The 12,674-nt window shown below is 38.9% G+C and overlaps 1 protein-coding gene across 13 annotated transcripts in view; it reads right to left on the reverse strand.

Moving 5' to 3' along the window:
- snap91a (synaptosome associated protein 91a) overlaps positions 1 to 12,674 on the reverse strand; it is a 54,577-nt gene that overhangs the window by 7,471 nt on the left and 34,432 nt on the right. For 3 of the 13 annotated variants that reach the window (XM_087286080.1, XM_087286078.1, XM_087286079.1), the window contains 9 exons: positions 12,394 to 12,521; positions 12,215 to 12,307; positions 10,151 to 10,324; positions 9,120 to 9,200; positions 6,925 to 7,179; positions 4,962 to 5,042; positions 4,667 to 4,735; positions 2,971 to 3,078; positions 1,228 to 1,299 (listed from right to left, as the gene is read on the reverse strand). In XM_087286080.1, the coding sequence (XP_087142206.1) occupies positions 1,228 to 1,299; positions 2,971 to 3,078; positions 4,667 to 4,735; positions 4,962 to 5,042; positions 6,925 to 7,179; positions 9,120 to 9,200; positions 10,151 to 10,166 (682 nt within the window). In that variant the 5' untranslated portion in view covers positions 10,167 to 10,324; positions 12,215 to 12,307; positions 12,394 to 12,521. 13 annotated transcript variants of the gene reach the window in all.

Consider the following 12,674-nt stretch of genomic DNA (forward strand, 5'->3'; position numbering starts at 1 on the left):
TGGAAATTATTAGGAGGCCATGACGGTGGAGGGCCGATGGAGGGAATTTGGCCAGGACACCGGGGTTACACCCCTACTCTTTACAAGAAGTGCCATGGAATTATTAATGCTCACACTATGCTATTCGAACCTACCCAGGCCAATTTCCTGGATAATTTGAGAAGTGTTGAGTGCTCTGAATCGGGTTCGGGTGCGGTTCACAGAAGTGTGCCAGAGCACTGTTACTTGGGCTCTAGTGTGAGTCCAAAGCGCGCCTGAGCCCGAAACTGAGGATGAGACATGACTTTTAAAGGATTGTTTTATATGAACGCAAACTGTTGTAGATTGTTAAGACATAAACCCCTCACTGCACGATAGCTGCACCTACAGCAAACCTCCTAATTTCTGCAGCACAAGGACTTTATTATTGTTTATGAGCGTCAAAAGTGTCTGATCTATTCAGTGAAATATTTGACTGTGTCCCAAATGACTAAAACAATATAACTAAAGAAATCTCCACTGTGCTGAGTGAAAGCACTTACTGAACAGCGCATCAACGATGACATAAGTGTGCCCAGCCCCAAATGTAATGTGAGTGTGGGCTGTTGGGGGAGACAAGTGTAAGTACACCCAGACATAGTGTGAGTACACCCAGAGAGTTGGGACCTCAGTTAAACATCTCTTCTGAAACGTGACAGTGCTCACTGACAGTATGGTGTCCCCTTCACTTTACTGGGGCATTAAGACTCACACAAACCGCACGTTGAGCACCCTCTGCTGGCCTCATTATAACCACTTCCAACAGCAACCGAGCTTTCTCATGTGGCCTCCCATCCAGGTACTGACCAGGCTTAGCCCTGCTTAGCTTCAGTGAGTAACTGGTCTTGGGCTGCAGGGTGATATGGCTGTGGTTCATTTAATGTAGAGTAAGATCACTGATGATGTGTTATTTTAGAGTTATTTAAATACTTTAAAAACAAACAACCATTCTTTACTAATGTTATTGTCAGTAAAGAATTAAAGTTAAAAGTTGAAAAAAGAACAATTACTTTAAAGTTATTTTAACACCAATATCAATAACAACAACAATAATAAAATATTGTTTTATCATTATTTACTAATACCTGAAATGGGATTCAGTTATTTGTGCATGTGTTTGTCCTTCACTGTACAAAAAGGAACAGCATTTCAGTAATCTAACCAAAAAGTATTGGGAGTTTTTCCCCTATCAGGATAAGTGGCCCATACCTCCGAGCAGGTCACCTGATGGAGCTCCAGGAGCAGCGGACTGGGACTCTGCAGTAGTGTCCCCAAATGTGTCTGTCCCATAGATAAACGTCCCACAGCGCAGCATGAAGGAGGAGAAGCATTAGTCAGCCTTAAAGCTGCATAAACACTGAGAGAAGGCCAGATAAAGAGAGTGAGCCGAGATCCTACAACAGTAAACATACACCCAGCATACACACACAGACACTGACACATTCATTTATATTCAGTGTTTTTTTTCTACAGTTAGAATTAAACATGACGCCACATCATGCAAATAAATGAACTCAATTATTAAACAAATGTTTAAAAAAACTACATTTTAGAACTGCAAAACTGAATGCATACTTACCAGTTCATAAATTGACATGTCTATTGATTTAAAGAGGTCATGAAGCAAGAAATCTAAACTCCCTTGATCTTTTGATATATTAGAGGCCACTGTTATATAACAACATCTGGTCAGTTTCAGAACTCAAAACTTACTGGTTAGTCTAAAAACAGTGTATATTGAAGCCATTTTGCCTAAACTGCAGGTAATAAAATGTGCCACTTTGTTATGTAACAGTTTGGCTAAACTCCGCCTCCTGTTTTGGAATGCATACATATAAACTCCACCTCCTGTTACTACACAGCTATCTGTTTAGCCCTGCCCAACCAAATTCACACTAGTAGAAAGGAGAGGCAAGAGAGGCAAAGAATAAAAATATAACAAAGACAACAAGATTCTGTGCAGTGCCATCGTCTTTGTGTTGCCTGCTTTCTAACCCCAACATTAGAAAAAAGGGAAAGAACCGTATTTTTTAATAAAGTTTCAGACCATGCCAGTAAGAAATTGTTTCTTTGTTCATTGTACAGCAGATTTGTTTATAAAAAAGCCACTATTTGATGCAAGACTTTCAAAAGATGTTGTTATGCCAACGACACTGGATCTGACGGTAATGTCGCAAAACACAAGTATAAGGAACTCTTTTTTTAATCACATTATCAGTGTAACCCTGCTGGTCCTACACCACCCAACTCACTACGAGCCGGGATCGAACCGGCAACCTTCCACATGGGAGTCGGTTGCTCTAACAAGGACATCTAGCATCTGTTGCTGAAGCACATCTAAAGGTCAGAGGAGTGAGGTTTACCTGCACAGCACTTCACTAGCTGGCTTCTGCTACATCAGTATTGCTTTGTCTATTAATACCGTATATATTGTTTGCTTTTTTAGGAAGTATTTTTGCATTTTAGCCTAAATCACTGTAGTGTACGTTTGTGAAGAATGTAGGCTATGAAAAATGCTGAAGTTTACATCGGTGGACACAAATCTTTCTTGTCGCAGTAATCAAATAGGAAAAATGTAAAAGTTTAACATTTTTAACTAATTATGCCTGTGGGTGTTTCATCTTCAATCTGCCACTTCTAATCAAACAGTGTTCCAACAAGGGAGGTCTAAACAGGACAGAAAATAACTTAATACTTATAACATATGATGCTATTTGATGTAAAAACCTTTTCAACATTGTATGCCAGATGTCAGAAATTAAAACAAATAAAACTGTTCATAACCTCTTTCAACAAGCTTTGCAGAAATGTTGTGCAATCAGTTGGAAAAAAAATGATCATGACTCCCTAAGTTATTCTGCAGTGGAAGGCTTTGATTATGACAATCTCTAAGTTCATGCACTTTCTCTGTTTTTCCAGATGAGTGTTTTGTATGGGGGAGTTTAGACACACCAAGGAGGTTCAGCACAGGTCCAGGCTCAGCTTTAGGAGGAGAGACAGGAGCAGCTGGAGCTGCTGGTGCAGGAACCACTGGGGCGACAGCTGGAGCAACAAATGAGTCTAAATGGGAAAGAAAGAGAATATGACTGCTGGAATTAGCAGTTTTATTTTATTTCAATAAGTGTGATGGGCTGCTTGGAGTGCAATTAATCAAGATATGGTTTAAGTAGTCATAACAATAATGTTAATAATTTTGATATACTCATCAACACTGGCATCTGTTTTTCTTTTCTCTTTCTATTAATAATATTATGTGTGATGTGGTTTACTACTACTACTTCCACTAATAGTAGTACTAATAAAATGCACTTCAGAATTATACAACTGATGTTTTTGCCATTCAGTAGTTTTTTTTTTTCATGTTCTTTCTTTTAGTTAATTATTACTGCTATTCTTATGAATTATATTATTATTGTTATTATGAAATGTATTCATAAATATAATAATTTCGGTTATTACTAGGGCTGCACAATAAATCGAAAAAGATCACGATCTCGATCCGACCCTACACACGATCTTAATTCAGCTTTTCTACAATTCAGCCAATTTTATTTTCAAGGTCAGGAGAGAAGCAAGGCAGTCATAAAAGTCTTCATAGCAACATTGACATCTTCAAATGGCGTTAAAAGTGTCACATACTGTATTTATAAGGTATAATTCACCCAAAAATGTCATTTCTGTCTTCATGTAATGACGTATTCATGGCCGCGAATTCACACGTGAGCTGACCGCGAGCTGTTTGTTTACTACAGTGAATGCGCGCTTGCACGCATGATGATAACTTTAGTGAACACAACCTGCATAGGCTGTGAATAACAGGTAATGAAGTTGTAAATAACGTTCAGTTTGTTGCACAGAGCAATCGTTTGAGGGCCGTGCGGGAGGTTTGATTTGCATGCAAGTGCTTTTTTCTCACAGTGACTGCAGTCATGAGCCGCACTCGGAAGTGAAAGTGAAACCTGTGTGCATATCAGTTAAATGATCATATGGCATTTTAGAGTTATGATTACGACAAACATTTGATATGCTTTTTTTTTCTTTCATAGCGAACACAAAGTGTCGTGCATAAAAATAAATGTTTACTGTGTCAGTATAACATTAGGTAGTGCTGTCGCCTCACAGCAAGAAGGTCGCTGGGTCGCTGGTTTGAACCTCGGCTCAGTTAGTGTTTCTGTGTGGAGTTTGCATGTTCTCCCTGCATTCGCGTGGGTTTCCTCCGGGTGCTCCGGTTTTCCCCACATTCCAAAGACATGCGGTACAGGTTCATTTGCGAAGGGTAAGTTGTCTGTAGTGTATGAGTGAATGTGTGTGTGTGGATGTTTCCCAGAGTTGGGTTGCGGCTGGAATGGCATCCGCTGTGTAAAAACATGCTGGATAACTTGGCGGTTCACTCCGCTGTGGCGACCCCGGATTAATAAAGGGACTAAGCCGACAATAAAATGAATGAATCAATAATAGGCTTATCATATTAACCTTTATTTTAGATTTTACAGATTACAGATTTGTGCAGCACTAGTTACTACAAGCAATAAAGTATTTAATATTAATAATAAAAAAATAGACTTGATTTATATATTAATTATAAAAGATAATATAATAATTGACAGTAAAAATGCAAAGAGAAGAGAGTCAATCATTAGTCACTCACCGGACAAGAGATCTCCGGTCACATTGGTTTCAGGTAAAGGTGAGGGTCCACGTGAAACAGCAGGAAGATCTTCCAGACCAGAGCAAAGCCAGAAGAAATAAAGGAGTAAATGTAAGACAAGAGAAATCAGAAACACAGCAAGGACACACAGTTGTGCGCAAACATGCACAAAGGTCACGTTCCACTATGGGGACAAACCAAGACGGAGAGGGCCAAAAAACAGGTGAAAACAAAGATGAGACTACAGTTGAAGAGACGAGACGTTGAACAGAAGAACGGGGATCAGCTCCTGTACCTGCACCAAACAGGTCTACGCTAGGTGTGCTTGCTTTGGGCTCTGTGGAGGAGCTTTGCTCAGGCATTGAATCAAACATATCTATAAACAAGGAACACAGATGCATTACGCTTCTATTCAGTGCACAACATGACAGCTTCAAGAGAGGAAACATCATTTAGACAAGAAAACATTTCGTTTTACTTGTGTTTTTTTCCTCCATCATCAGTATGAACAAGTAGCATAGAAGACTATTCAGTTAATGTCAGTGCAAACTACAGCATTCAGATTGTGAGAAACAGCCAGAAAATGATTGATTGCAGAACAAACTGCAGTCACTGCAAATGCTGATTCTTGAAAGATTGCAGTGCAATTTTTAGAGGCCAAATGTGAATCAGTGACATTGACCACCTCTCTTGATGAACAGTACAGTTCTCTTGAAAAAATAGTACAGTATTTACACTCACTGGCCACTTTTGTTACGTACACCTGTCCAACTGCTTGTTAACAGCCAATCACATGGCAGCAGCTCAATGCATTTAGGCATGTAGACACGGTCAAGAAGATCTGCTGCAGTTCAAACCAAGTATGAGAATAAGGTGATTTAAGGGACTTTGAAAGCGGCATGGTTGTTGATGCCAGAAAGACCGGTCTGAGTAATTCAGAAACTGCTGATCTACTGGGATTTTCATGCACAACCATCTCTGTTGTGCCAGGATTTACTGAGAATGGTCAGAAAAAGACAAAATAGTGACTGGCACCTCTGTAGGCGCAAATGCGTTGTTGATGCCAGAGGTCAGAGGAGAAGGGCCAGACTGGTTCCAGCTGATAAGAAGGCAACAGTAACTCAAAAAAGCACTCGTTACAACCGAGGTATGCCACTCCTGTCAGCTAAGAACAGGAAATTGAAACTACACAGGTTCACCAAAATTGGACAATAAAAGATTGGAAAAACATTGCCTGGTCTGATGAGTATCAATTTCTACTGTGTCATTCGGATGGTAGGGTCAGAATTTGGTGTTAACAGCATAAAAGCATCCTGCCTTGTATCAATGGTTCAGGCTAGTGATGGTGGTGTAATAGTGTGGGGGATATTTTCTTGGCACTCTTTGGGCCCAATAGTACCAATTAAGCATCGTGTCAAAGCCACAGCCTACCTGAGTATTGCTGCTGACCATGTCCATCCCTTTATGACCACAGTGTATCTATCATCTAATGGCTACTTCCAGTAGGATAACACCCATGTCATAAAGCGTGAATCATCTCAGACTGATTTCTTGAACATGATAATGAGGTCACTGTACTCAAATGGCCTCCACAGTCACCAGACCTCAATCAAATAAAGCACCTTTGAGATGTGGTGGAATTGGAGATTCGCATCATGGATGTGCAACCAACAAATCTGCAGCAACTGCATGATAATATCACGTCAATACTGACAAAAAACTCTGAGGAACATTTCCAGTACCATGATAAATCTATGTGACGAACGATTAAGGCAGTTCTGAAAGCAAAAGTGGGTCCAACCCGGTACTAGTAAGCTGTACCTAATAAAGTGACCAGTGAGTGTACATTACCATTAAAAAAATGTTAATTTAAAAAATAAATGATTGCATAAAGTTTAAAAACCTGAAATAGAAAACATGTTTGAGTATTCATTTAATGTATACAATTTAAAGATGACAATAAAACACTGATATTAACAAAATTATATTATAATAATTTATGACAAAAAGCATGCTAGATCCATGTTTTGTAAGGGAGTGTACATGTATATTTATATTCTGATCACTTTTTTTTGTGCTGAAAAGGTGGTTAAGCTCACAATTCACAAATCAGAATGACCAAAAAATAAACAGAACTCTAAATGAGAGGAATCAAACGAAGAGCATTTTAATAATGTTGGGGAACTAGCGTAGCAAGTTAATATCGTCATAATGCAGATTAAAGCAAGACAGAAGCAGAACTGCAGCGGAGACATTACCACTAAACAGGTCTAGTGTTGGCGGGGCCGCGGGCTCAGCTGTAGCAGATGCGGTGACGGTGGTGGTGGTGGAGGTGGTTGTGGTGGTGTTGGTGGCAGGAGAGAGGGTTTCAGGGGCCTCTGTTGGTGAGATAACCGGCCCGGCACTGGTAGGGGATGCTGCAGCTGCGACACTGACACTCTCTACCGGCTTCATGGCAAAGAGGTCCAGCTCTGGGGCAATACTGGCACTGCCCTCGGACGTGGCCCAGGGGTCTTTATTGGGGAGGAGTGGGGGGTGAAAATGGAATGGGGAAGGTTTGTTAAGTAACAAACACTGCAAACGGAAAAAAAGAAAACTGAAAAGCATATCACTTCAAGAGCGCTGAAGTCCAGGAAAAAGAGGGGATGAATTTTACCTTACAATTGCTTATTTTAGCACATCATTAACTGTAGTACTGCAACCACAGGACTGACTAAAAAGCTGTTAAAAATAGTGATGCACCAAAATGAAACTTCTGGGCTGAAACAGACACATAATTCTTCTTTCCAAAAAGCATTAACATCAGATCTTTCAATATATAGTTCTTTAGCATTCAATAAATCTTCTGATTGTTATTTTTGTTTTGTTTTGTACTTTAAATAGTAGTCTGTAGTAGTGCTGTAATCAGCAAATGATCTGTCATGCCATATAAAAGCTTAATTTTTGCATTTTGTGATGAAATTGGCAAAATTTGAAAATGAAAACCTTGTTTCATATAAAAAAGTAGCAATGCAAAGTTATTGCTATTACTGAATGTTTTCATAAATGGAAGCCACACAGACTAAAAGACTAAGAAAATATTTAACAACCTATATTAATATCACTTAAAATACAGAAATCAATATTGTCACCCAGCCCTAGACTTATGCTAATGCATTATGCTAAACCAACTAATGCTGAACAGCCTAATTGTGCCAATGGTAATTTTTTGGATGAAACATTTTGGTGCATCCCCAGTTAAATGCATTAAATGTTTTATTTTGAATGTTTCAATTTAACTGCTACTCAACGTTTTTTTATCTGAATCTTTTTTTGTGTGAAGCGCTTTGACAATTAAGTTTTAGAGGTGCTATATAAAAGTAAATGATTATTATTATTAAATAAACATTCTTGAAAAGAACATTCTATTTTGCACAGTTATACAGTTCATACCCCGGATGCTTGCTGTCAATAGATATAACATTAGCAATATAAATACCAAATTTCAGGCAAACAAAACAAGGACATACAGTCTGTGGAAGCAGAGCTCAGTTAATAATACCATATAGGCACATATTAAGTAAGATTAAATACAACCTTAACACAATATGACTCTGTAGCTGCATTTCTCTAATAAAACTAGTAACATCAGTTTTAAGTAAAGTTAGGTTAGATTATAATGAATATGTTATAATGAAAACCATAAGCTGTAAGAGAAATCAAAGTCAGATTAATTTGTGCAGCTAAATTATTAGTGAGGTTCACAAGGCAGAAAGTAAAGGAAAAACTCATTTTCTTATGCAATTTTGTTTTGTTGCATCTAAACATCCTTAAAAAATCTTAAGAAGCAACATGGCTTATTTTATTAATACCTGTCATCAGACAATATATCTAGAATTTGATATATTGTACATCTTTAAAAATATAAATTCTTCAAATCTACACTTTAAATTACTTTGTTTATCTGTATTTACTAGACTTATTAAGTACGGATTTAAGTAGAATACTTATCAATTGTGCTTAACTAGTGTTCATTTTATGTCCTGTTGTAATATTTTAAGGATGTGTGCATATTTCTACGATACAACAAGACAAAAAAAGTGATCAAAATGATTTTCTGCTTTATCCGAAGACAAATTATCAATTATGCCTGCAGGAAACATTGTACATGCTTAGGCAGGTCATGATCAAATGAACTCGCTGTAACGTGGGCAAAAGCAGGGTTTCATAACTGAAGCAAAGCTAATTTAGAACTGCTTTGCATGCACTCTGTCCCATACACACACACACACACAATTAAAACCGCTGATCTTAATAACTAGTGGATTTCATGTTTTCATTCATCCATACATCCATTTAAAGGCCTTATATATGGTAATCATCCACATACATTCACATCCAACACACACACACACACACAAAGATTAATGAAGAGCAGGGTGCTAAAGGATCTTGTGTATGAATGAGCACCCACCAGATCCGGCACATGCATCGGCAGCAGCAGCTGGAGCAAAACCCTCGCTTGGACCATCGCCAGGAGAGGGGGCAAATGCGTCTGGACCAAACCAAAACCAGACCAACACAACCCAGCGGAGAAAAAGAAACAGGGAGATGAAGAGGCAAAGATTTCAATGTAAGTGCTTACAGGTGAACAGAAACACTCTATACAACCCAAGCAGCTTGGGTTATATACAGTTCATTTCAATGTGTCCACAAACACTAAGGAGGATGAGCCTGTCAACGCCAGCATGACCAACAAAAGTGTTTGGTTTTACGAGCATGGCTTCTGCTAACTAATGCTGGGTAATGTTGAATTTTGTGGTTTTTAACATTGTAAAACCCATCAAGACTCGTTATTGTGATAATGAGAAAGAAAAAAACAAGCTTGGGGTGTTTTAATGTAATAAATGTTGATTTAATTAGAGCAATATTAAATCAACAGACTGCACAGCGGTGCAAAACAAGGTGTATGACTCAGAATTGATATCGTCTTTAATAGAAGTTAACTATTTCTGTGCAAGGCACCCATCACATTTGATTCGAGCTAGACTGATGTTTCCTGCCATTGACCTTGTACCATCAAGATAAGTTCACAGTGAAATGTCTGCTTTAAGAACCGTAATTACTGAAAAGCATCCATGCGAGCAAGCTTATCTCAAGCTAATTCTAAGCAATACTCTGTCAATTTCTGCCTTTGGTTAAACTTTCATGCTTGTATTTTTCCCATTTGATTGAACTAATTAGGTTTAACTTACGTAATAGTTTACATGTACACAACAGAAATACACAAAAAGTTTCTTAGCGATTCAAAATATGTACTTAAATCTTCAGTTATTGACAGGTTGTACCCATACCTTGCTTAAATGTCAAAATGTGCCATCTGAGTGACTTCAAACAAAACTAGTAACAATCCATGTACCCAAAGTGACCATTTACCAAGCAGTGATTTACAATTCAATTCATGGAATTTTCCAGGATTGCGAACCTTGAGAGGACCTGACTGACCTCCAAACAGATCCATATCTGAGGTGGTGGCAGTGGAGGTGGGCACTGGCAGCGAGGCAGCAGCTGGGGCAGAGATGGCATCAGCTGCTGGTTCAGTAGCAGCGGCTGCGGAGGCAGATTCAGCCTCAGAGAGTGGCGCTTCAGAGCTAGCAGAGGCAGGAGCGGCCAGAGAGTCTGCAGCCAAACCACAGCATTCAAAAAGACAGAGGAGCAGCAGAGAGAGTGAGTGAGAGAGAGAGAGAGAGAGAGAGAGAGAGAGAGATAGAGAGAGAGAGAGAGAGAGAGAGAGAGAGAGAGAGAGAAAAGCCAGAAGAGATGCAGACAGAATGAAGAAAGCTCAAGAGGAGAGGCTTTAGCAATATGACTGAATCAAGCTACAGCTGGATAAAAAGAGAATTTCAACAACAGAATGCTTGTGGAAATTCTCCCTTCAAAGTTTAAAACGATTTTAAAAGTTTAAAGGTTAAAGTTTTTAGAGTCTTTAAATGGACAAATGTTAGATTACAATGAGTTTTGCATTCTCGAAAAGCATGTTGTTTCCCTAAAAAACTTTGCATTCACTGGCAAACGATTTGGATTCTACAATGAATGCAGTCACTCCATTCTACTGATATTTATCAAGTTTACCAGCAAAACTATATGTAAAGTGTCTATGAAATTACATGAAATATAGTTTTACCTCCCACTCAATATTATTTTCATCACTAAAGTTTTCCATAAAAAAGGTATCTAGAGAAATGCTAAAGTTTTGCAAGTGAACGAGCAGAACAAAACAGGCAGGTATAAAAAGATTTATTTGGATTTTGAGATTTTTGAATTTGGACATGAGCCCTTTTTAGGGCTTGCAAACTGGATTAGCATGTTCAAGTGTATGGATGCAAAAAATCCTCTCTACTCACCACCACCAAGCAGATCTGAAACCAAAGCCGAAAAACACCCAGGAAGAAATGGAGCGTCATGAGGAAGAAAAGAGGAACAGTGTATTAGAGGTAAACAGATGTTTGATTCCTCCCCAGGATCAGCAGCTCCCACTTGGAGATTTTTTTCTTTTAAAGCAATTGCAGTTTACAACTGGGGCTTGACAAGCTTGGGCAAAACAGCGGAGAGGAAAGGACACGTCCCATTAGTCTGTCATTATAACACATTAGAAAGCACACTCAATACATACTCCCCTAACTGGCCTAATTTTGGTAGAAAAATGGTTCTTGCAAGGATGGCCAATGAATCAACCAATAAATTATGATGACGAGGATTATAAACACACAGATAACAACCTAAAGCCCAAATATTGTGTCTACTGTGTGTGTGTGTCTGTGTGTGTGTGTGGGTGTGTATGTATGTGTGCATGTGTGTGTGCTAAGATCTTCATTCATTCATTTTCCTTCGGCTTAGTCCCCTATTTATCAGGCGTCACAACATCGGATTGAACCGCCAACTATTCCAGCATATGGTTTACGCAGCGGATGCCCTTCCATCTGCAACCCAGAACTGGGAAACACCCAAACACTCTCACATCCACACACACACACTCATAAACTAAGGCCAATTTTTTTTTTTTACCCAATTCAAGAGCATTTTTTTGGATTGTGGGGAAACCGGAGCACCTGGAGGAAACCCACGCAAACACAGGGAGAACATGCACACTCCACACACATGCCAATTGGACTCGAATCAGCAACCTTCTTGATGTGAGGCGACAGTGCAAACCACTGCAAAGATCTTTACCAAAGCAATAAGGCTTTGGTTGGTCGCTAAAAAGTGTGATCAACAACTGTTTGTCATCCAAATTCAAAAATTGAATGCAGCAAAGCTATTTTTATTTTAGAAGTTCATTACATTCACAGTCGTATTGTGTTTCGCTTCAGCATCTGTGATGCAAGTCATTTATTAAATAAGAAAAACAGCACACAGTGGTTTCTCCTACAGCAGCAAATTTCATTTCAACTTCCACTTTAGAAAGTGACTCATTGGACAGAAACGGTTCTTAATTTGCAAATGTTTTATGCAATATTCCAGTTTTGCACATGAAACATAGCTGGTGGTGACCCTGCAGAATCAAATAACCTTAGCTCACCTCCCCATGATGCAGTGGGAGCTGCTGAAGCACCTGCAGTTGGAGCCAACAGATCAAAATCCACCAGATCATTAAAGCCGCTGCTGTAAAGAGAAAACAACAACATAAAGTTATGCACATAAAGAAAGCTCTTGTTTTTATGCATGTATTATATCATTTTTGAACATACTTGACGGTGGTTTTGGCCGGTGCTGCTTTTGTGGGCTCTGATGCTGCAGGCTCAGTAACTGCAGCTCTGGGCTCTGCGCTTTTTGCAGGGGTACCAGCAGGTGTGCCATTATTTGTTGGAGATCCTTTCTATATGTAAAATGATGCATTTAAAGTTAATTTATAATACAATTACATGGATACAGGCTCATAACAGTGTGTAGTATTATGTTACCATTCACTATAGATTGAGAGCAAAAATGAAAAAAAAAAAAACTTTGTATTTTTATTTGACTGGAATCC

The sequence above is a fragment of the Danio rerio genome, chromosome 16, assembly GCF_052040795.2.
Source record: "Danio rerio strain M-AB ecotype USA chromosome 16, GRCz13ab, whole genome shotgun sequence".
NCBI lineage: Eukaryota > Metazoa > Chordata > Actinopteri > Cypriniformes > Danionidae > Danio > Danio rerio.